The 24,690-nt window shown below is 37.4% G+C and overlaps 1 protein-coding gene and 3 long non-coding RNA genes across 12 annotated transcripts; 1 reads left to right on the top strand and 3 right to left on the bottom strand.

Annotated features, from left to right (window-relative positions):
- Nucleotides 1-74: 74 nt before the first annotated feature.
- NRG4 (neuregulin 4) lies at nucleotides 75-22,726 on the top strand. Of its 9 annotated transcripts, none has more exons than XM_068144125.1 (7): nucleotides 75-124; nucleotides 5,386-5,451; nucleotides 6,758-6,862; nucleotides 9,409-9,502; nucleotides 16,057-16,206; nucleotides 20,939-21,018; nucleotides 21,110-22,726. In XM_068144125.1, the coding sequence occupies exons 3-7, from the start codon at nucleotides 6,802-6,804 to the stop codon at nucleotides 21,124-21,126; spliced, it is 402 nt and encodes a 133-aa protein (XP_068000226.1). In that variant the 5' UTR covers nucleotides 75-124; nucleotides 5,386-5,451; nucleotides 6,758-6,801; the 3' UTR covers nucleotides 21,127-22,726. The 9 variants fall into 9 exon arrangements, with proteins under 9 accessions (XP_068000226.1, XP_068000230.1, XP_068000225.1 ...); XM_068144124.1 differs by lacking the exon at nucleotides 75-124 and adding an exon at nucleotides 147-229; XM_068144127.1 differs by lacking the exon at nucleotides 75-124 and adding an exon at nucleotides 157-279.
- LOC137443922 (uncharacterized) lies at nucleotides 1,205-10,132 on the bottom strand. The gene is made up of 3 exons (XR_010988023.1): nucleotides 10,007-10,132; nucleotides 2,723-2,838; nucleotides 1,205-1,871 (listed from the first exon to the last, which is right to left on the bottom strand). It is a non-coding gene; the product is annotated as an uncharacterized lncRNA (long non-coding RNA).
- Nucleotides 12,165-18,042, bottom strand: LOC137443921 (uncharacterized). The gene is made up of 3 exons (XR_010988022.1): nucleotides 17,994-18,042; nucleotides 15,235-15,271; nucleotides 12,165-12,492 (listed from the first exon to the last, which is right to left on the bottom strand). It is a non-coding gene; the product is annotated as an uncharacterized lncRNA (long non-coding RNA).
- LOC137443923 (uncharacterized) lies at nucleotides 19,904-22,759 on the bottom strand. The gene is made up of 3 exons (XR_010988024.1): nucleotides 22,690-22,759; nucleotides 22,137-22,202; nucleotides 19,904-20,118 (listed from the first exon to the last, which is right to left on the bottom strand). It is a non-coding gene; the product is annotated as an uncharacterized lncRNA (long non-coding RNA).
- Between the last annotated feature and the right edge of the window lie 1,931 nt (nucleotides 22,760-24,690).

Here is a 24,690-nt window from a genome sequence, read left to right as displayed (position 1 = left end):
GCAAAGGGAGGGGGGAGGCGGTTTAAAGGGGGCGCGCGCGCGTGCTCGCCCTGTGTCACGTGGGCACCGTCCACCCAATCGCGGCAGCGGACGGCGAGCGCTGTAGTACGACGGGTTGGGGAAGGTGAGGCGCGAGAGGAGGGCGGGGCGGACCCCCCGCCCCCGGCAGGTCTCCTCGCGGCAGGAGCCGCCACTGCGCTACCGCCGCCCCCCGGGACAGGGCGGGCAGGTGGGAGCCGCAGGGTGGGGGGACCGCGGGCTGAGGCGGGAGGGAACTAGGTGAGAGGGGCAGCTTCATCCCGGGGTGGGGGGGCGGGGGCTGGTGGCGGCCGCCTGGTGAGGTGCGCCGAGGCTTCGGCTACAACACTATTCTTAAAATTCCGCCTGTGGGTTTTGTGCCTTGTTTTGTTCTGTAGCCACCAGGATTACGTAACTGCGCGCGGAGAGAGCAGCTGCACGATTACAGAGTGCAGATTAGAGATTACGTTGATTCAGCAGATTGTCCTGTGCATGTCTGAGAAAGATTACACTAGCAGAGTTAAGAATATCCATTTGCTGTGGTAAGCTACGGTTTAAGCAAAACAAATTAACTCAATGCAAAATTAAATGCATCAAAAAGGAAGTAAAAAATTCCCCCAAGGTTAAGAACATGCCTTAAATAGACCAAAAATAAAAAAGAAGATTGCAATACGAGCTTTAACAGTTCTCTCCCTTGTGCTGACTTGCAGTGGAATAGCTGTCATCAGGCAGCAATTAGTTACTACTGACTAGACATTTAGCTTCAAATAAAATCGAAATTACTATTATGAGGACTAGCTACATTATCTTCTCAATGAGTAATAAGTAAAGATAAGGAGCTGAACTCAGTTGCCCAAATTTAAGTTCTGGACATCTATTTTATTAAATGTTCTCATATGCCAGTTTGTGATACGGACTTCTTGAGTTCTGATGAGAGATTACTGATGAATGCTGTCTACCACTGAAATAGGAATAAAAATCATGCAGCAAGAACCTTTAAATTGTAGTACATTTCAGATGACTTCTAAGAGAGTTTAGGGATGATACTTGGGATCAAGAGTGCCATAAAAGTCAGGACACAAAATGAAAGTAGTATTGAGGGGGCTGTCTTTCAAGTTCAGCAGTTATTCTTTTAGTGCAGCTGGGTTTTAAAGTGTATTAATTCTCCCCCTGCATAAGCGCACCCAAACATAAGACTGCAATCAATCTCAAAATTACAAATACCTAGTATGAATATAGTAGTGACATTTGACAAAATCCTCAACTGTATAAATATCTCTTACAGTCAAACTGGGGTTTCAGATGGGAATTTGAAGTTGCACATACTCCTTAAATTCTAGGAATGAGAAGTTCCCCATTAAATTTAATATAATATCTCAAATTATGATTTTGACATCAAGACAACAGTTTTCCAGATGGTTTAGTATATAATTAATTGTAGATGTACTTCAGTGGGTAATATCAACATATCAACCCAAATGCTTACTGTAGGCATTTCTAAGACAAGAGGACTCAGTCATTTGAGAAAACTACATTTGGGAAGAACTCTGAACAACTGTATTCAAAAAATGTACCTGTCAATCACAAGCACGTTGAGACTTGTGAGCTACTTGGCATCTGCTTTGGCATCTGTCTTTCATCAGAGTTCCTTCAACTTGTGGTTGTCCCATCTTAAAAGAAACTTTCAGTGTGTAAATTAGAGTTACACACTGTCCTTACACAAATTTCTTGTAATACCTCATCTTGAATTCTTCCTTAATAAGATCTCAATTTTTTTTCAGGCAGTTTCATGGATTTTTTTTTTCTGATGTTTATGATTGCTTCATATGGTAAGGGGGCTAAGAAGTTACCACCTAGAAAAGAAAATAGACTGCTTTTAGTAAGACTTCAGAACAGTTCTGGGCTCGCAGAGAAAATGAGGCCTAGACTACTAACTGCTTGATAAATATCAAGGACACATCTCAGAAGGAAATTTTTGTTTAATTAGCCTGCTAAGCAGATAGTGCAATTAAAAAGAAAGATTCCCTTCATTGTTTTTTACACCACAAATATTTGAGCTCAGTATTGGGGCTTCTGGATTTTTAAAAAGAGTACATAATGCAATGAAATCCCATTCTTGAAGACAGCTTTAAGGTGCAACTTAATCTAAATGAACAAACAATGTATATTTGGAATAGCCATGTGACCAAAATGTTCTTCTTTAATTTGGGGGAGAGTTTATATAGAGATTAATTTTAAGAATGTTTGAATAGCAAATAACTATAAAACAAAACCCAAATCATTATCCAGGGCTTTCTTTTTATCTGCCTGTGTCATTAAGACTTCCAGTTACCATCTTTTGGGGATAACTGCATCTCATGGATGCTTAGTATAGTTAGCCATTAAAAGTGCACAAAAATAAGTAGCAGTAAGGATTCTGTTTTAAGTGTATGGGGAGTAAAGCACATAGGTTCATTTAAAGACAAATCTAATGAGTTCAAATTACTTGTTCCAGCCATTATGGCCAGACACCAGCACATACGTTTGCTAAAGAGCTGAACCCATTGTAGTTTTGTGTCCAAGTGACAAATTTGTCCATAAATCAAATACCAGTTCCCTCCAAAAAAACCCCAAAAACAAAAGGAAAGAAAAAAGAAGTATTATTTCCCCTAAAGTCTCAGTGCTAAGAAGCATGAAGGCATATGAATTTTCCTGTTTGTCTCACTTTCATCTGTGGTTTCTCCAATACAGATGACTAGTCTCCAGAATGTCCATATTTGCGTCATTCGGTGTGACACACATGTGCCAGGGTTCATGTTTCACTGATGCACAAAGGATCTCCTGTGCACAGATAGAAACAAGTTAGAATTGAGCTTAGCAACAATTTCTACTTTGGCATGTTATTTTCTTTACAATATTATCAGCTTATTTTTCTAACGAGATAGAGTCCAATTTATTGGTTTTAGGACAGTGATACATACTAGAGCTGCTCAGAGTGTAACAAACATCCCAGAGAAAAACATATTCTTGATTATCTAATGATTTTTTTCAGTTTTTTTTTTTTTTGGGGGGGGGGGGAGGGGCAAAATTTAAAAAAGCCTCAAGGGTGAATGCTGTCAGCAACATCCCTTTTGAAAGTTATCTTTAGACCTGAACTCTGGTACTTACCATCCCAACTGAAAGAATAGAATTATGCATACATACACATATCCTCCTGGATTGTTTAGAAAGTATTTTCACCCCCTTCCTTTGCCACCCCTTGATTGCTTGACTATTCAGGCAACGAAATTTGAAAGCACACCATTAGTAGTCCCATAGCCTTCTTCACACTGTCTTGTTCCCTGCAGTCTGTGTGTAAACAGCTTGTAGTACAAGTAATAATTAGTCCTGGTCCGAACAGCTGATGAGGTGTCTAGCACATCCATTTAACACTGATACAATATAAAACTGTCAGCATCCTCTAAGGAACTTTGGTTGTATTTAAGCATCTCCTGAACTGTTCAGTTTATACCAGTAGCAGCACCAGAGAGACAGCGAGATGCATACTGACAGTGAGATGAAGGAAAGGAGATGTGAGATCTCCTTTTTGCAGCAGCAAAGTCAAGTTATTTTGTCTGTTCAAGGACTCGTATCCTAATTAAATCTGGTAGAGGAGCTAGGCTGATATTTAGGTTATATATCCTATTTATATGTTCTGTTGTGAGAGCTATTTGATATTACTCAGTTTTGTGGAACATTCTGAGAAAAGGGAAAGTGAAATAAAAAGGACTGCTTGCTCCAATAAACCAGAAATTTAAATCACATTATTGACTACTGCATATAATACTTTATAAATATATATATATACTTTGTATATATATACTATATTATGTGAATATTTGAAATTCAGCAATAAATTCCAGTACTGGTAACCCAAGAAACACGTGCAGATGATTCTGTGGGCTTAATGGGGTGTTGTTACTCTAATCTGTACTTGGCCTCTGTATGCATGTTTGTCTTATAACCTCACCCACATTGCACTCTGTCAATTGGAAGCCTTTTTAATGGCACATACAGAATCCAGATCTCCACTGCTAAAATTAACTACCTCCAAGATTATTTCTTTTTAAACCGAGATTTTAGTTCTGAAGTGAGTCAGGTTAGTTTGTTTCTGTGTGCCACAGGTTACTTTAATTGTGCTTGGTTTTGTACACAAAGTAAGCAACGTTGCCTATCTGTGGAACAGCCCAAGAGGACAGCCTTTGGGTGGGGACCCTGCTGTTGCAGCCCAGTATCACAGGGAGCTGCCATTTCAGATTTTCTAGTATGGACAGCACACTTAAAGAGCTAGAGAAGACATTTGAGATCCAATGAAAAACAGAATTCTCTGCTTATGCAGTAAGTACAAATGCATCATACCTTTTGAAATGGGCCTCTACAGAAAGCTGTGTTTCTATTACGAGCAGCTGAAGTGTAGGCAATTACTTCTGGTAAAGTTTACAATTCGTTTTATTTGATCATTTCACAGGAAAAAAAATATTTCTTCCAGTATAGGACAGTTTGCTTAAATATTTACTTTGTGTACACATTCAAGTATAGGAAAAAGAGAGCAAACAGTAAAAAATAAGATTATGCTAAGCTTGTTCAATAACCTGTTTAGCAAAGTAAACGGTGACAACTCCTTACAAGAAAACAGATCAGCAAAGTTAGATACTTATACAGTTGGCACGTCTATAGAGTAAGTTTCTTTTTAGCACTGTCAAGTGAAGATTGGTTTCTGTCCAAGCACAGAGTTTCTATTTTAAAAATAATTGTAAATGTCTTAACCTTGCTGAGATCAACTAAATTCATGCCCTCTATTACTAACTTCATCTGGCATCCAGACATGAGAAACACTTGAGTGAAACACATTCTTTCAGAGAAATTACAAATTGGGAAACTTGTTTGTGAAATGCAAGAATTCTACTACCAAGACCTTACCTGACTGAACACTTCACAGTCTGAGAACTGGCTCAGTTGTGCACACTATGTTTTCAGGTACAAATGTCAATTTAATTAGCTAGCCAGAAACCGTAATTTAGGTTGCCTAAAAACATCAGGTATTAGAAGTCTGAATAAGTATGGCAGTTTGAAAAAATACTCCTTGTTTAAACATCCTTTAGCATGAATTTGGATTTGTCCTGTAGTACTGTCATTAAGACTTCACAGAACATGCCAGTAGACTTGAATATTTTCCATTAACTGTGAACGAATGGAATTTACATGTAATATAATAGTATGTTACTGTAAAAGCACAACCCATGTCTAAGCAGCAGCACTGAAAGATACATTTCAGTAGCTATTTCTTCACAGGGAAAAAAAGTCACCAGGATTAAAAATTACATGATAAATCTACATGTTTGTCTTTAGGTGCTGTTTTAGAAGAATAGCCTCTGACCAAGAGTAAAAATTGTTGTCGGAATAATATGCGAACAGGTAATTTCTTCCAAGTCATTACTTGGATGTGAATACATATACAATTAGAATTGATTAAAATTGCATTGCTTTTGATAGCTGCTCTTTGGATGGTCACAAATGCTCTATAGGACTGCCATCACTTGCTAGTCAGCTAACTAGAGTTCACCAGTCAGTGGTAAAAGTTGTCTTAGGAGAGGTTTGCTTTGATGAGTCCTAGTATTTCATTGCTCATGATTGATTAGCATACAGTCCAAAGTTGCTTGTAAGTGAGGAAGCATGCAAGCATCAGCCCTTTTGTCTTCTGTCAACAGTTCCTACTCCTCCCCCTTCCCTTTTTTGTTTAAGCAGACTTTTAGGATTAGACAGTCTGTAGTATTTTAGCCTCTGGACTAGACAAAACAGCCAAGTCAACATACGGATTATCAAGGCTGGCTTGGTTCTTCAGGGGTTAATGTGACCTTTATTTATCTTGTTAATAGATAGGCCAGCCAGGTTACTAAAGTTTAAATACGAAGAGACAAGAGAGTTCAGGGATAGGTTTCCATGCATATCCTCAGAATGAATAACTGTGAATCAGTGTTTTTAGAGGCTGCTAATACCTCTGCACTAACACTAGACCTTGCAGTCTAGCATTAGAAAGAACAATCTTGTTTCATTCCTCTTTACTTCTCCCTCCAAAATTTGACTTCTTTTAGAAGTAATTTTTGTGTTCTACTTCTCTTTATTTAATCTCTCACATAGAGAGATATATCAAAATATATATATTATGTGGAATATATGTTGATAGAGTTTCTACAATTGTATTAATTGAAAAGCTAAATCTTAGGGTTTTTTTAATTGCTGATCATCACTTGACTTGTTAAACATTTCTATCCTGATTATGGTAGTCTGAATGTAATATACATTTGACTTTCAAAGCATACCATTTGCATTTTTAGATTAAAATAATGTATTGACTTACCTCATGAAAAATCATAACACATTCACCAATGCTAATGTAATTGGTTTTTGGCTTTTATCAAACCCCTTCTGATTCTAGTGTAGCCTTTTGCATCATTGACTATAAAATTAAGGGGATCAACTCTTGCTTTCATACTTTTCTTCCTATAAATACAGGGCTGTAGCTTACAAATTTCATCCAAACTACTGCATTTCAATAAAGTGGGTATGGAGTAAAACAATACATATGTTTGTATAGTAGCAAAACCCACTAGTACTGGTAATTAGTTGTGTGTATGTGTGTGTGTGTGTGAAAGAATCCTGAATTTACTTTTCTTCTCTTTTATAATTCTGTCATCTACTTTATCCTGTATTATTCTGGTAGCAAAGTGTTAATACACAAAATGGAACACAGGGAATCACAGTTGGATGGAATTTGGGCCACCTGATCTACATGGACATAGAGGTTTCTTCACATATCTCATTACTGGTAAAATTAAAGTTACAATTTTCCCCTTAGCACTGGAAAGAAGTCTAGCTCTATCTAGAAAGAAATAGCCTATAGAGAAATTGTCTGTAATTACAATCAAAAGGCTTTGAATGCTTCCTAGGCACTTTTTGTTCTCTCTTTCCACCTCTCTCACTTTCCTCTAATAGGCCTGAGACAGAGTGCCTGAGGTATTCTGCCAGAACAGAACTGTCTAGTTGGGCTGGAGAGATGGTCTTTAACACACAGATCGTACCATAACAGTAAGAGAATCATTCTGCCAAATGTTGTGAGACCTGAGGCATTTAGTTTTCTTCAGTATTCTACCAGTATGCCAGTGTGAGACAGGCCTATTTCTGCATAAAGATGAAAAAAATAAATAGAACCGTAAGGCAGTATTTTAAGCAGAAATTCTCTGAAGGCTTTCCATGAGCTGTCTAAAGAGATTTTTCTATGGGGCCTACCTTCTATCGTCTTGCTTTTTGATTTGGTAGAATTTAAACACCACTTAACTGCCTCAGGTGCTTAATAGAGTTGAGAGCAGGTCAAAGTTCAGAGTTTGCCTTTTTCTCTCTTGATTCTTAAAATTACATAGAAATCCTGATAGTCTGTTCACATGCTCAATACCCTTTCTTCGTTTATGGAAGGATGTTTGTAGCCTTCAGTTTAAATACAGTACCAAAGAAGTTCCACTGTTATGTTTGAATAGATTAAAATCAAATAATTTATAGTTTTTATTTAAAAACCTGCCTGCATTTTCCCCCTGTTAACATCTTATTCCTATTGCAATTAGGAATTACCCATGCAAAATAATTTGTAAAGCCTTTTAATAGTGAACTTGCAGCAAATTAATTGTCAGCAGACAAGCACAGAAAGCTTCAAAGTTGAAACATGTTTCCATGCACTTCTCACGAGGTGGGGCAGAACACGTGTTGCTGTTAGGCCTCATCCTGGGCCAAAGCAACAAGGTCAAACGTGAACAAGTTTTGCAGCCTTACTTTTCCCCTCTTCCAGCTCTCAAATTTAATTGCGCACATGCAAAAAGATCCAGTTACCACTTGGATGCTAGCACTTTGATAACATGAACAGGAAAGTGAATTCCCATTGAAGACTAGACTCACATTGCTATGTTTATATGCCATCACATAAATGGAAGAGTGCATGGAAAGATGAGAGGAATTAGTAGACAGTGGTCTAGAGGATAGCATGATGCATGATGGTATTGTTGCACAGAGTTAGAAATGGCTAAGCCTTTCTGCTACTCTTAGAAAAGTCAGGTCTATTTTAGATGCAAAGATGTAGAAGCTCCCTCTAGGGTACACTGTCTTATGGTCACACTTCCCCTCTTTTTTTCCTGCAGGAACAAAGGGGAACCCTTTTTTCTGAAGGGCAAATAAGAAAATTAAAATCTAGTTTCCTTCTAAAGAAACTGTACTTTGTAGAGAACATGTCTTCTGTACATAAATAGTGAGACAGCAGAATTCTTATTTTCAGAACTTCTGGGAGAAATAATAGCAAAGACAACACCTAAACTGTGAGGTAATGCATGATCCTCACACTTGTGGTATCAGAAGACTGCTCTGTTTTTCTCTTGATTGAGATATGGTTGTTTCATAAGATGGAAGAAATATTTCAAAATATATATATATATATGCACAATGAATCAGTGATACATTAAATGTATCATACATCTATGCAATACAACTTCCAAGTTTAGATTGCTTTCAAAGAGTGAAATGGTGGAGTTATATATTGTTTTAAGCATACAATTACAAATGCTGCTATGAGTGCCAACATTAGTACTCTGTATTTGGGGGCTTAGAATGCCTAGTTCTGTCTAGCACATCAACAAGTCATAAGACTACTGCATCACGAAAAAGCTGATTTGAGGTCCCTAGAAATTACAGTGTAACAGGCAGTCGTCTAAGTAAGTGACATTTCACAGGCCAGCTCCTCCATTGATTGTTAAAAAATGGGGTGGACAACCTGATGATGTCCAGCTCTGATATGATTTAGTTCTTAGTGCAGCCTGAAGCAGTCTCAGAATGTCCTGGTCCACACCTGAGACTATTCTGGATTTATCTGTAGTGACTCCCATTTCTCTCACAGATGCTAGCTAAAGATAGTTTGTGCCCCTGGAACAGGGCAAACTCATATAGGTCATCATGTGAATCACTGTACTCAGTATGATTTGTGGTTATAAAAGGCAAATGAAGTTAAGAATTCAAAAGTTGATATCACTGCAAGATAAATTTTGCATTTATTAATATAATTTAGGTGCGTCACATCTGATATGCTGATAAATTTGTTATCTTTTTGCATTTTGTTACATGAAAAAATTCTGCAAGAGAGTGCTGTATGTTGTTGGCCTGTACCACAAGTCTATTTGTTCATAATGTGGTTTTATTTGTGGGTGGGTGGTTTGTTTTGCTGGGTTTTGTTGTTTTTTGAAGGAAGCCATCCCCACTCCCCAGAATGATAATGAAGACTCTTCCTTTTATTGATAAAAATACAGATGTCTCTGTGTTTATTTTGGTCTTATTTTTAAGATCATGAAGAACTCTGTGGCACCAGTTATGGATCTTTTTGTCTAAATGGAGGGATTTGTTATATGATTCCTACTGTATCCAGTCCATTCTGCAGGTCAGTGAAACTAAAGTTTGTGTGTTGCAAGTATTGGAGAATAACTGTCTACAGACTATTTCTTCACTTTGTGTCTTTAAGAAATTCCTGTTAAAACATTAAATAAAGGAAAATAACCATGACCTGTGGCTGTTCAAATTCAGTAATTCATGCTCAGATTACTTGTCTGGCTTGCAGAGGCAGGACAAGGAGAGAAAAATATGCATGTGTATTTGGTGTATACTTGTCTGACAGGTACAACAGTACTCAGTTATGTTTGCATTCAGGATGATATCTATATTCAGAGCCATATTTCCTCCTGTCATTGGAGTACCGAAAGGAACAAAATACCCTTTGTCTCATGGCCTATACTGCTAGAAAGGCATTCAGAAAGGCAAATACATTGCCAGGTTTTCTTCCAAATGAATTGTATTGCAAAACTTTTTGTAACATAAAATAGCCTGACCTGAACAAAAAGGAAGATAATCTTTTAAGAGGGAAAAAAGGATGTAATTCAAGACTTACCATGTTCTTGCAATCTTGCTGAAATACTCAAAGGGCAGCTTTATAGTGACAGCCATTCTTCTTTTGGAAACCCATGTAGCACACTGGAAAAGAAGCATCTCCTGGTTTTGCACGTGGCTACATTTGCTACAAAAACACTGTCACGTGGTTTTACTTTCTCATTTCCCAAGACATGAGAAGATGCTAAGTTAAATTCTAACTTTTCATGGTCCTGCATTTACTAATTCTGAGTTATCATTCATCAAGAGAAATTACTACTTGTCTAGTAGATGAGAAGAGGCAATTTTGTGGTAAGTGCTCACTGAAAAAGTATATACAGCATATCAATGTCATTAAACATAATGTCCCATGTCATACAAGGAATCAGATCAAGAACTGAGGATAAAGATTGGAAATGCTGGGTGATGATGACTGCTGAACCTTGCAAGCTTATGCAATGCAAAATGAATATACAGAAAAAGTAAAACATGTTGAAATACACTTTTATTTTAACCTCCAGAAGAGATCCCATATTGTTAATATTAAAACTTAAATTGAAAAAAATGTTTAGACTAAAAAGCACCAGATACACAATTTCAAAACACCTACTCAACTATTGTTAGACTATGAAATGAGGAAGGTGTATTTGACGCAATAGCTAAGTATGACGCAACAAATACTCAGACCTTTCTTCAGAAGCACAAGCTAGTTGGTGTAAATAATTTCCACTTTATAAGTGCAAATAATTATTCAAGTACTAGAGGATTTTATAATCTGCTGAAGCAGAAAAGTAACACCTTAAGAGCATTTCTATTATACTCAGGCAATCTTATTGCATTTAACTTAGCAATTATTTTTCTTCTGTATCTAGTGAGTTGATTATGAAGTTATATGGGTTTAAATAGCAGCATTCTATTTAAGCCTGTCCTCATTCTAAGCATGTTCCTTAATCAGTCAGAGAAGGCTAATTATAGATGAGAAAGGTTTTGTTTACACACAGATATCTTAGTAATCAGCAGTGATGTGAATAGAAACAACAGGAAAAAAATGCATCACTGTTCTGCAGAATTCAGAAAAATATTTGATGCTTTGGAACTTCAAGACCGGCATCATCACACAGTTGTGCAGAGCTGCTTTGATGCAGGTTTCTGCCAAATCCCACCTAAAGCTTCCAAGTGTTCTCAAATGATCACCTCCCACCCACAGAAAAATTAAGTCAGTTTTAGCATCAGACTGACCTATCGTTAGCACAGCATTGATTAAAAGGTGGAAATGGAGCAAGAATAGACTAACTATAAGAACACCTTCAAACACACTTGCTTTGACATGCTGCTTATTTACACAAATGTGTTGTGCTAAACATAGTCCAGATTACCTGATGCAAGATCACTGTAATTCATTTCACAGTGTAGCAAGGAAAATTGCATCATTCCTTAGAAATATGTACTTTGTAGCATGCTATCAAATTAAGAGAGACTGGTTATTTTGGAAATGTCAGTTATTTTTACCATTCAAAAATGGAGAAATACATATATATGTACATACAAAGTAGATATTTAAAATAAACAAAACTTCAGTTGACCTCCCTCTCCTGTGCAACATTAGCAGATTTTAAATACAGCTGATGTGTGTTAAAACATGAATGCTCAGCTGCCACATTCCCTTGTTCCTTTCCTAACAATGAGTTAATGGTCTCAGCAGTGAAAGGTGCACCTGCCACCATAAAAAAGATGAGCTTCAAATGCAGGAATGCTCAAATGTAATTAATAAACATGCAGCAGAATGGAGAAGGATGGAAAAGCAGCTGCCTCAGGTATATCATAAAACAAGAGGCTGAAAGCTGTTTGCCTCAACACCTGGTGTGCAGTTGTCCCATAATTATTAATTAATACAGTACAGAATTAAGTGAAGATTTTGTTGTCTGAGAGGAATCTTTGGTACTTCCATTTTGTCTTACACATGGCAGCTTTCTGGGAGCTTGCTTTCTGTATTTCAGATGAAATACAGATGGTGTAAGACCACACATACAGCTCTCCTCTGCTTCTAAGGGCAGCACACAGAAATTAAGAGTGTACACTCACTTCTGGAGGAAGGGATCATTTTCTATGCAGGGCAGTGCATTCAGACTAAGGGGAGACTGCAAGGGAGACAGACTCAGAAATCTCCCTGAAATTCCTGTGTATGGATAAAGGATATCTCTACTTTACCCTTGCTTTGCTTCTATTCTAATACAACCTAATAAATCCTGTGCAAATTCCTTCCATTGCCTTATGTATACCCCATCCTTTTCTGGCTCTTGCTCTGAAATAGGTCCTCCATTCTCTTTTTCAAATGTCCCCACAAGTGATACACTTGTTGTGCCATAAGCCTTCAGAGATACACACTGTAAGATGCCAGTGAAGGGCTTCCCACTCATCTGGGTTTCTCTTCTTTCTCTGTGTCCAAAACTGTCCCAGGATCTTCTGAAAACAAAGCATCCACCTGGTATTGTTCAGTTCTGCTTTTAGCTTGAATGGTAGGAACAAAAGTTAGAATACACACCAAACATACAGCCATAGAGTCAATGGCTAAGATTTATTTTTAATGGGACCTAAAATAGAAAATGCAGCATTATCATGTTGCTGGTATGCATAGCCCTGATTAATATCCTGCATTCAAAGATTCTGTGGATTTCTTTACATATATTACGTTAGTGTTTTCTCTCCAGCACAGCTCCTCTAGCACTTTTGCATACAGCAGATAAGGCTGGCTCATTTCATCTGACAAGAGTTGTGGGTGTGTGTTCATGCCTGTTGCAGGCATCTCGGAAAGCAGAAACCTGGATGCTATCTAAAAATGGGGGGGTTCTAGTCTCATGGCTTTTCCTCAAACATTTGAAGGCTGTTGTCTTTCAACTCTGAATGAATTAGAAATTCTAATTTCTTAGAGGAGGAAAGACAGCTTTGGAGTGCTTCATAGTAGGACCATGTAAAACCAACAGAAAATGTGTGCTGCAACAGGAGGCTAACAGCAACACCTGGCCTACTGACCACAAGACTTGGTTAGTGTAAGTCCCTCTCACTCTAGCCTAGAAACAGGCTTTTCTCCCTTTTGCACTCATGCATTCAAGAGCAGAAGTACAGTTGCCTGCCATATTAACAGCTGCAAGTATATGTGCTCTACTTGCAGGTATCCAACACAAGATAAATCATGAGTTGCCAGTGATTTTTAAGGCTGTGTATAGTAGGACCTCTAAGATACATTATACAGATACCAGTCAGGCTTATGTTCATAGCCTACATGTTTGTTAGAGACCACTTTCCTGGCTTGCTTGTAGTCAAGTGTATGCAACTCTTAGGTGATTAGAGCTCTGCTAATGAAACAGGATAGGCAGATCTTCCGAGTGACTTCCACTTCTTGAAGTCTGCTTAGTTTCCTTCCTAGGAGTTTTAGGAAAGTACTTACAGTACTCCTGGATATCTTAAAGCATCAGTTGCTTCTATCTCTTTGCAGGACAATCTAACATAGTCCTTCACCTGTTTGTACCTCAGCACTGGTGACTTCATAAAAGCTTACGCAAGCCAATATTTAAACACCTGGATTTTCAGAAATGCCTGAACTGTAGCAGAGCTCACTGATAGCTAATGTGAACCTATAATCACATTTATTGAAATGTAACCAAGAAACACCTCATCTCAGTTTTCCTGTTCCTGTTAAAACCTCAATAATTTTTAGGTTATATGGCAGTATTTTCTACATACCATGGAATCACTTTCCACTAGTGTGTCAACAAGTCAGTCTAGAGAAAGTAGATGGATGGTTTTGTAATCCCTAATGCATTGCAGGCAGTTAAACAGATATTAATTGACATATCATGGAAAACAAGTTTCTAAAACTTGGGTTTGTTACATCCAGGAACAATTAATAGGTTCAGCATCAAGTTTGTATGTGCTTTTTTAAAGTAGGTCTTTTTCCTTTTGCTGTAACCTTGTATTCATATTGGCTGTAATGTTCCCCTTATAATCTTAATGCCTTCTAACTCCTTTCCCTCTTGAAGACTTGTGACTATCTTAAGCATCTGGTTCTATTTTCTATTTAGTAGAAAGTGGCTGCAATCTCAGTGACATTTTTCATACACTGTCATCACAACTCAGTCTTTTCCCCATGATCTTTCACAGAACATGAATGTGGCTCCCATGCACTGTTCAAGCCAACTCACTCAGGTGTATGGCAACAGTTCTCTAACCCTGGCCTTTTACCTTCATCCTGTATGCAATTCTCATCAGACAGGCATGTCTTTTATTCCTTCTGCTTCATTTTTCTCTTCAGGCTACTGACTTACTCTTTTTAGGCTCATTCTCTAGAACTTTTCTATGAGCCTTAATTTGATGCCAAAACCTATTTGTTTTTTCTTCCTGTATCACTTTAGCCATGCATTATTCTCTGGTTTTCATTGGTATTCAAGGATACTTCTATGAATTTTATATTCCATTTTCTATCCCTGTTACTCTATTCAGGTCTCCAAAGCACTTCTCTCTCACTCGCTAGAGAACAATGCTCCACTCAAACTATACTTCTATTCTTAAAGTATTCTACAGTATTTCAGAAATAGGCCCCTGAAATGCCTCTGTACCTACAGTAAATATCTGGAACATTATCTCAAGCAATCAGAGCAATCTGCCTACCCTTGCTTCTCGCAGCAGTTAATAGAAACTTCAAGAAGTTTCATATTGTCCTTAGCAAATGGTGGCTGTTTCATCAATTGCACAGCCTCAATATAGGCTGGTTTTTTTTTTCCCTAGCGTCTAAATCTTCCATTTTCTTTCCAAAGGCAAAGAATTAAAAGAAATGGTAGTAATTCTTTGTGAAATATTTTTGACCAGTAGTACTGAAATATTGGTCCATGGTCTGTGCAAAGCAATGCTGGGAGTCACATCCTGCATGCCTCTTTGGCATGCTCACTGTGAGCCTCTTGTCTTATTTAGATATGCTAGACATCCTTCTTTTTTGGCAGTTTCTCCCCACTCTGCCTTCTTGCCCCCCACCTAAATTACACCTTGTAGCTACCAATGGCAATTGAGAACTTCCAAGTATGTTATAGAGTTCAGCCCATTTTTCTCAGCTGGAGCTGGAAATTGCTTATGTCACAGATTATTATGACTTCAGTACCAGAAATAGCAAGAAGGGGCAAGATCTGTAGCAGTAGAAAGAATCAAATTTACATACATAAAAGATACATGCAGAATGTAGTTATTGAATGACGTGCTTACCATTTTCTGTAATGCAATAATTTCCTTCGGAAAATAACTGCAAAATATAAGACAAATGAAGATTAGTTTAGCTTCAACCTATCTTTTTACTCTATATGAATTATTAAGTTTCAATTTATTTACTTTTAATAAAATATCATACCATTTTACCATAGTAAAATACCATATTCACTTAATCCCTTTCTTTAGAAGATGTTTTCATATACTGAACAAATAATCATAGTAGAGATGACATTTAGATAGGTCTCTCCAAGAGTCATTCACCAAGCATGTAACATACTCTGTCATCAATTACCACACTGCATAAACTACTACTGCACTTTAGGGTGTACTGTGTCTTTATGAATTCCCATTTTCTTGATCTACTTAGCTGACAATACGAGCTCTTCAACACAGAAAGCAAAAAGTGTGATTACTGTGAGAACCAGTGGGATGACACAGTTAACACTAAAGATGGGACTTTAATTAATTAAATCTGCCAGGGAAGGAAGCAGATTGAACTGTGAAGCACACCATTGTGAAGTATACCGCTAATTCAATAAATGTATTAAGAAAGATATGGTTTACTACAAAAAAAAAAAAAAAGAGAAAAGAAAAAACCAAAGTAGTATGGATCAGAATGTGAACTTCATGGCCAACATGGCAATTCCCTTTTTTCTGGAAATGAGTGGAAATTCCGTAAGAAAACTTGCTGTGAAGCAAATATACACATTAACTACGCCATAACAAGTTTTCTCCCCACTTAGGACCAAAAGAAGCCTTTGTGCTTTCCATGTTAGATGAGAAATTACCATCTAACCCAAGTAAAACTTGTTTTTTCAGGTGTATTGAGAATTACACAGGAGCCCGTTGTGAGGAAGTTTTGCTGCCCAGCATCAAGTCCCAGACTAAAGGTGACCTGTTTGCAGCTTTCTTGGCTTCACTACTTCTTCTAGGAGTTCTTGTAATTGGAGCATTCTACTTCCTTTGCAGGTAAAAGTGCTTTGAAGTACTGAAGCTATTTAATCAAGTAGAAATTTCTTCTGGTAATCATGTACTAATCATTTGAATGTAAAAGTATGTAATGAATTATCCATAAGGTTTGTATGGTTATTCAGCATAATTAATGTGAATGTCTCAACTTGTTGCTTGTAATATTTTCCTTCCTGGCTTGTAGTCTTCTTAATGTCTTTTATAATCTATTACAGTTGTTTTGTGAAAAATACAAGTAGTACACCTATGTCTGAGAGATTTTGCAGTTTACCCAGAGATAGTGCTAACATTTCAAACATTAGTCACCCCTTGTGTTTTCCAAGGTCTGAGAAATAGAGACAAATTACTGAAGTGCCCAAGGATTAGAAACTGTTCCACTGCATGGAATTGGCAGCCAAACCAACTGGTCCATTATTCCCAACTACTTTATGGCTCTCTTTAGAAACTATGGAAAGAATCAAATTCCAGAATAACCCTATGCAGATATTTATTAACTGACACCTAGAACAAATCAGAGGGCTATCCCTGAAATGTCAGTACTAGACAGCACATGCTACAGGCTTGGTTTTAGTAGCACTTCAGGCACATTAGGACTGCAAATGTAAGCAGTTCAACTCAAGGAACAAGTCAACTATTTGATGCTGTACATATATTAGTACAGTGTATCAGTACACTTAGACCAAACCCAAAGAAATGTAATGTCTTCACTTGCTCGCTGCATTTGTGGGTACACAAGTTAACCTCCTGCATACCTTCTTGGTTTTAAGCACTTTTTGAAAGCTCATTTTGTCATATACTGTTAATATGTATTTATGCCTTTATGAGGCAACTTACTAGTCCCTGTAATTCTTATCCATTACAGACTTGCAGCCTCTTCCTCTTTCTCCCATGCTGCATTTCTCCTTGGTTATGATAACCTGAAGTTCTTACAATTCTATTCATTGCTCTCCCATAATCACATTGCCAAATCAACCTCTCTGATCAGTGCCTTTCAGTGAGCGACCTTTGGAATAGCTGGTCTAGTTTTATCTCAGCTGCTGTCATGGAAACCCCCTGAAAATCAGTTTTTGCCATAGCTGAATGTATTTAAAAGGGATAGAGAACATTTGATCAAACAGTGTTTGTATCAGAAAAAACTTGTAGAGGATACCCCCCCCAACATTAGTCATTTTAGTTAAATTAATCCTGTCTTAGCAATGGAATGCCACACCAGCTTCTTGCTAAAGAACACAGACAGATTACTATAAAGTTCTTAGAACAGAATACAGCTTGAACTGACTACAGAAAAATTAATGCCAGTCTCAGTGAGGATACTATGCTTTAGAAGTAAAGCTCATTTCTGAGAATAGGAAGTCTTCCTAGAGCCCAGAACCCAAAAAGTAATCTGTTAAAAGATCCCTTTCCTCAATGCATACAGCAAATTAGAGGAAGGCTGGAGACACAATCTAACAAGTTTTATAGTCAACGAGCCTCGCATTGCAAAGTACAAAAGCTTAGAACAGCAGCAATGACAGGTCTGTGCAAGTCTTTTATTAGACAGCTAGAAAATAAACTTCAGCTACTCAATTTATTTATAGGAAATCAGCTTATTCTAGCTTTACCTAACAGGCAGAAGTAGTAGGGCCTCTTTATTGGAAAAATAACCAGGACAGAAACTCAATCTTAATACAGTTGCCCTTGAAACTGTATTACATACCAGACTAGCTTGGGAAATCTCAAAAAATCATGATCAACTTCTTTAGTATAAAGGAAAAACCATGATTATCTAAAAAAATGTCTTGTCTTACCATTACACTTCAGAGGCTAATGGAGCACAATCATCTGCTAGAAAACTTTTCTGCAAAAGAAACACTTTACATGTAAAATCCTTATCTCTTGACTTAAGTGACCAATGCTAAGACAAGTCTCTTCAACCTACTCCCCACTTTTTAGTTGCAGAAATAAGGACTATTAGTAGCAGCTGTGATTAACACTAACAACATTTTTGGTGAAATCTCATCTACCAAGTATACCATAGTATTCTGGAAGAGGGCAGAACTGGGGCTTGTAAGGGTTAGCTGAGAGTTTGTGTGATCCTCAACTTGTCCTCAAGGGAAGGCATTAAATTGTGAAGAGAAATATCATGCTATCAAGCTTCCACTATTACACATTATTGATAATTATGTTTGATCCAGAACCAATAAGCAGAGAAGTTTTTCCCCTCAGTTGGGTGTTGGAAAGCACTTCTTTGTCTTGTTCAGTGGAGGATTCTGATGCACATGTAGTATAAACAGTAACACAGTCTGGAGTGATGCAGAAGAGGAGATATTAATTGCAATTTAGGATGCATAAACTGAATCCCTCAAATTATGCCTCTAGTCATACAGACTTTATAAAACCAGTGCTCTATTTTCTTGTCCCTGTCATCGCTTATACCCCCTTCATAGCCACGTTTTCTTCATCTCAGGTTGCCTGGGGAAGATTTCAGGACCAGGCATGTGCAAGCACATTTAATGTTCCCTACAAACAAATCCATTCAGTATACAAGGGTTGAGAGGATGGATTTAATTGCTCTGCTTACAAAACCAAATCATAAGTAACAGCAGAAGTAACACATAAAAGGGCTACACAGAAAAAGCTCTAGATGAGTGGTGGGAAATAGTTCTTCTATATTTAACTGAGTCATCACATTTTTATGGGCTGAGGGATTTATTTTTCACAATCTGCCAACAATCTGCTGCTAAGCTGATTTCATGCTGTATTTGATTATTTACTAGGATTCAGCAAGATGGTATGGTTTGGGGAAGCAAACCTATAAGGAGGAAGAGAAGAGAGAATCAAAGATAATGACAAAACACAGTATTTGAAATGGCTAGAGGGTGAGAATGATGGAAAGTAGAACAAAACAAAAATAGGAGAAAGGAACTGAAGGTCTGAATAAAGGGAACAGCAGTAAATGGAGGGAAGATGTAGTGGTCAAGGACTGGTGATGAAAAAAAGGCATGTTAAAACTGGGAAAGATAAACAGTCTAGGGCTAAACTTCCCACTGTTGCTGGAAGCTGCTGAAGGACACGCTACTGTAGAACTATCTTAGTGAGTCTTGGGTTGAAATACAATTATTTAGTGTAGTAAAGTGAGTAGCTTTCATTTACTTTTTAAAAACATGAGGAGATGTTGCTCCAAAGAACATATTAAGCTTTTAGGTCTCCTCAAAGATAAGTCTTGCAAAACAATTTTCTGTCACACTGTTGGAATGCCTAAGAACAGTACTGGTCCACGTCTGAGATGAATGTGAAAACGAGTTCAGTACATTAGCTTCCATTAGCTTTGTCAAGTTTTCTCCATGAATGGATTGTTTCATAACAATAAATGTAGCTCTCTATCAGGGGAAAAACTGGATCTGTGAAGAGCATGCTCAGTTCTCTTTGCCAAATTCCTGTAAAAGCTCAGCACATTAAACTATTGCTATTTCTAACTACTGGAAGTCACTAGAAGATGTGGCATCGTGCCAACAATTCTATTTTAGCAAAGACAGTACTTACATTGTGAATATAAAACTTATCTCTCTATATATTAAATCAGAACTGGCCTTATGGGAGTGAATTGCTATTTAGCACTGAAAATAAATGTCTTGGAGTAAGGTTTTGTGTAGCTTTAGGCCCAGGAGTTGCATAACTTGTGAGCAGAGCAGTTTATGGAGGTAGCACAAATCCAGGTCTAGCCACTCTCTATAATGAAACACTGAAAAACAAATGGTCCTGATGCAGCCTATCATTTTGACCCAAGGAAAACAAGAGAGTATGCAAAAATTTTTACTATTACATTGTTAACTGACAATTTCTTTTAACTGACATATTTTGCTACAAGCAACTTACCTATCACTAGAAATCCATCTGGCCTTCTTTCTCCAGAAACATATTGTGGAAGGGTTACTAGAAGAAGAAAAGTGATCAAGTAGTAGAGATCCACATAAGCCAGTTTTAATTTAAAAACAATAGAGAGTCATATGTGCTACACACACAGCTTAGAGAAATAGAGAAAAACCGAGGGAAAAGTAAAATGAATCTGCAGTTCACTTCTTTAAGTCCATATTGAAATGCCAAATTATATACAAGGTAAGGGTACATAGATGAACAGGAACTCAGCCAGCCAAAACAACAGGGTCTAGGAATAAAGCCATTTAAGCTGGCCAAGACAACAGACTTTGTGGAGGAGTTGTATCACCACAGGACAAAAACTGGACAGAAAGGAGAATAGCTCATGACTCCTCAAGAGAGCAGATGTCTAATTATTATTAAAATAAAAGCAAAGAGACAGCAAGAGACCATCTCTATTTGAAAGATTTATTTCTCCCCAGTAAAGTGTGGAAAATGTCACATTACTGATATTTCACTTCCAAATGCCAAGAGAGTTTATGATAAAGTAAGTAATTTTGTGATACCTACTAATTGCTTAAATAAAGCCCTGAGAAATCAAACAGGAACATTAACTTCAGGAGAGAAGTTATGTTGTTCTGAGTGCTGTTCCTGCCTCTGATCTCTATTTTTCTTCCTCAGATATGTGCTTCTCAAAAATGCCAAGTATTAATTAGGAAGTAATTGTGGAAGATTCATGTCATTTTTTTCCAGTGGAAGCATCATACAATTAGTTTGTCTCTTGATAATTTATTTAACTGATTTTGTTTTTTCTTCACTCTGTGTATTTTTTGGTTTGGTTTGTTTTTTTCCCCCCCTCCCCATTTCTTATCATCAGGAAAGCTTCCATTTCAAGGACAAGTTCTTCAGAGTGTGGTGCCAGTTTGGTTGAAATGACAAGCAGCAATAGCTGCAACAGTGAGTACCTTTAAAATTAAGTGATTGGAGTCCATAAGGAAGGCAGAGGGGGAAGTTTTCTCTAATTAAAAGCATGTGGTTTATTTTTCAGAAATAATAACAGAGTAAAGCTTTAGAAGAATGCAGAGCAACCCTAAGAAAACACTAGTTGTAGAGGAAGATGCTATAAGCAAGATGAGAGAAAAAAGAAGACTGAAATAGGAAGCATCACTTACGTGTTGGAGAAGACTGCCACTAAGACAAAAAGTTGCACTTATTACTGTTTCTCTCTGTTTTTAAAGGTGTATCAAATTATATGGAAATCACTAAGAATTTGTTTGCATTTTGTACAATTTTTCATGACAAGTTACTGTTTCCAATAATGCACAGAGAACAGCATGAGACAGTTTTGGGTTTTACTGCCTGGGAAATATGAAATAATCTTTTTGTCACTACACGGATGATAAGAGATAATTGTAGGGGTTTTAGCATCAGGTAATTCTATGAAGTTTTGATAGGATTGTCCTTTCTCATAGGATTGCCCCAGAGAAGTTGAAGTCTGTCATGTTTCAGGTTTCCAAATTTGTATCTGTAATACACGTCCAGAATTTGGCTTCTTTCAGAAATGCTTACTAGATGCCAGGGGAACAAAAAGTACCTTTCTCCACCTAATACTGACTCTTGGGGGTTTTTCAACCAGCAAGACACATGAGGATGAGGTAACACCACTAGTGTATTGGCCTGCTTCCTGGCATGAGATTTTAATTCAAATTAAAAGAAAAAAAAAAAAAGAAAATAGATTGGTAATGGTTACAAGAACTTTACTAGGCAGAATATTTAGCCTTTGATTGGTGTAAGTCACTGCTGTTACACAATTAACCTTCCTTGATGGTTTTATTTTTGTCTTGCTATCTTCATAAAAATCTCACTACTGAGGAAGATTTACACTTTACCTTAAAATTTCCAGTTGATATTTCAGATACTACAAGTCAGGAATTTTATTCATCAGGTCCATTTATGACACAGAAGTATTATCCAGACAGGTGTCTTCCCTGAGCAAGTGCTACCCTCACTAAAAGTTTATTTACTTTATTCTCATAACCATTTGCTGATCACACCAGTATGTTATATATCCCTACCTGGTTCCTTACAGGATTCTCTCAGACAGAGAGAAGCCAGATGACTTGGTCCATCTCTCTTTCTGCCTTGACAACACAAAAAGATTGTCTGGTTAGTCAGAGGCATAGAAACCATGAACTGAACAATTTTCTTTTTAACTCATGTCTGTCCCTGGAAGTTGAAATCAGCAAAACTCAGATACATTTCTATAATGGCATATTACCTAGCAGCTCATTATATGGGATTTGTAAGGCTGTATTGAAGAGAAAATTAATTGAGAAAACTTCAGGATTTGAAAGGGGAGAAAATGCAGAATACATTATCTCTGAAATAAACAATCCAGAGGTCTATGAAAGTATAGGTGCAAAGAAAATCTTGAATAAGCTATTCCTAAGGGGTCTTCTATGTGCTCTAATATCAGAAAAAACAGTGTGCATTTTATATCAGTGTAGTCAAAAGTACAGCAAGATACACGAGAAAAGACATGCTGTTACACTGTATAAAGTAAGAAGTCAAAGAGAGAACTGTGTTATAATAACTACCAGAAAAGGAAACAGAAAAATACATTATTACCTTCTGAGGACTCCTATCAAAGACATTAGGCTCCACATTAAAGCCCAGCATCTGAAGAAAGAAATTGAGGGCACCAAATCAAGTGGAGGACCTGATCCAAAGATAAAGTCATATAAAGCAGTAAAATATCATTTTCTCCCCAAATTAACTAATATTATATGTTCTTTTCTGGACTTCAGACCTTTAGCAGATACTCTGAAGGAAATTGATAACGTTGTTTTAAAGACTAGAAGAGGTAAAAGTGATTTTTTGTCACACAGGGACATGCCACTGAGATTTATAGTGGTACTGACAGCTACGTTAGAATCAGTACTACCTAAAGTACTTTGCACAGCCTCAGGGAAAATGAATGACTTCCATATGTTACTGTTCATGAGACATTCAGGCTTAATACTGAAGTTTGGTGTACTGTTTTCACTGAAGAAGGAAAAGGCTTGTGGTCATCCTAAGTGGAAACTCAGGAAGGAAATATTAGCAGAGGTTGTAAGAAATAGATGGATTGAAGTTGTGCTCTACAAACTCTTAGAACCCTCTCAGCATTCTGCAAAGTCATGGAATAGTTACTTGCTGTTACCTATCTTCTTTGTGTTATTCAGGAAACAATTTGTAGAGAAAGTGAGGGTGAATAAACCCAAACTGTGTTTAAATACAAAGAGGCTGATTTATGAAACAACGTTATCTTTGAAGGAAGCCCTACTAGAGATTGAAACTGCTTCCAACCTATTGCATTTGAGAACATTTCAGCTTCTAAAATTAATTACTTCAGTTCACAAAGTTTGTGAATACGACATTCAGGTCAAAATGAGAGCAGGCGGCAAATTCATTTTAAGGTGGTCTAATGCCACAGAAAGTACAGGATAGCCAACATTGCAGAACATTTGATAAAATGGTGCAACTCACTAGCAATGCTTGCTTACAAAATTAAGCAAGTAGTCCTGTGAGCAATATCAGATCAGATCTTGTGGCTGGAGTCACTGGAGTCTAAAAGAATGTTATGGGTATGTGCAGGGATGAATAATTAGGTCTGTCTTCTACACTTTACTCCTGTTTTCATGAAACATAGGATCTCATGTCTTTAAAATTGACCCTCCACCAGCTGAAAGGTTATGGAGGGAGGAAAACCAGAAGAAACCTATTTCCTAGGAACCTTCACTCTGATTACACAGTTATAACATTACAGTGTTATGTCAAAAATTCTCTTATACCTGGGTGTCATGTTCTCCTTCCAGCATATTGTAGTAATGGCTTTTTAATAATGTGTTACAAACATTTTGATCATTAACAGAATGAAAAACAAGCCATTAACAGGAAATGTATTGATAGATCAAGTAAATGGTTGCTTCTAGGTTACTCTGTATATAACTTGTTTTATCAGTAGCCCAAAAACTGGGGCAAAGTATGAAAAAAGGAGGAGAAATTACTTGACTGTTCAAAGAAAACAAGAGCATTTCCCTGTGCTGCATAGTCTTCTGACTGATACTGTTAAGTATTAAGCAGGAAGACCAATGATAAGTCTATTTGGTAGCACTTCCCATTTTAAGTTACCTTCAATGTTGTGCAACCCCTTCACAAGATACTGCACTAAAAAATTGTTTCCTCCTGGACTTGCACTTTCTAAGAGCAGTAGAGGGGCTCTGACAGTCTGACTCAGTTATTTGAAAATGGAAAGCAGAGAAGAAATGGGGGAAGAGAACTTACCATGACAGAAATGGTGTCTGTGCCATTGTTTTTGCTGTGTTTGGACTAGGAGCTACCAAACTGAGCAGAGTCCAAGCACACAGGGAAAGCAGAGAGCTTACCTGAAAAAAATTAAAAACTCCTCTTACATGTTCAGCAAATTCTGCATCAGGCAGAGGGAAAGCTTTAGCCAAAGGTTATAGATCTAATATGGGATACCTAACTCTTCTACTTTAAAAAAACCCATTGCCTCCTTTGGTGTCATTTCAGATTTGTTTAAAAGACATCAAGCTACCTCCAGTGAAAAATGAAAGACTAGGTTAG

The sequence above is a fragment of the Melanerpes formicivorus genome, unplaced genomic scaffold (assembly GCF_026170545.1).
Source record: "Melanerpes formicivorus ecotype bairdi unplaced genomic scaffold, bMelFor1.0.p_v2 SCAF_10, whole genome shotgun sequence".
Classification (NCBI taxonomy): Eukaryota; Metazoa; Chordata; class Aves; order Piciformes; family Picidae; genus Melanerpes; species Melanerpes formicivorus.
This window is presented reverse-complemented; position numbering and strand designations above follow the sequence as displayed.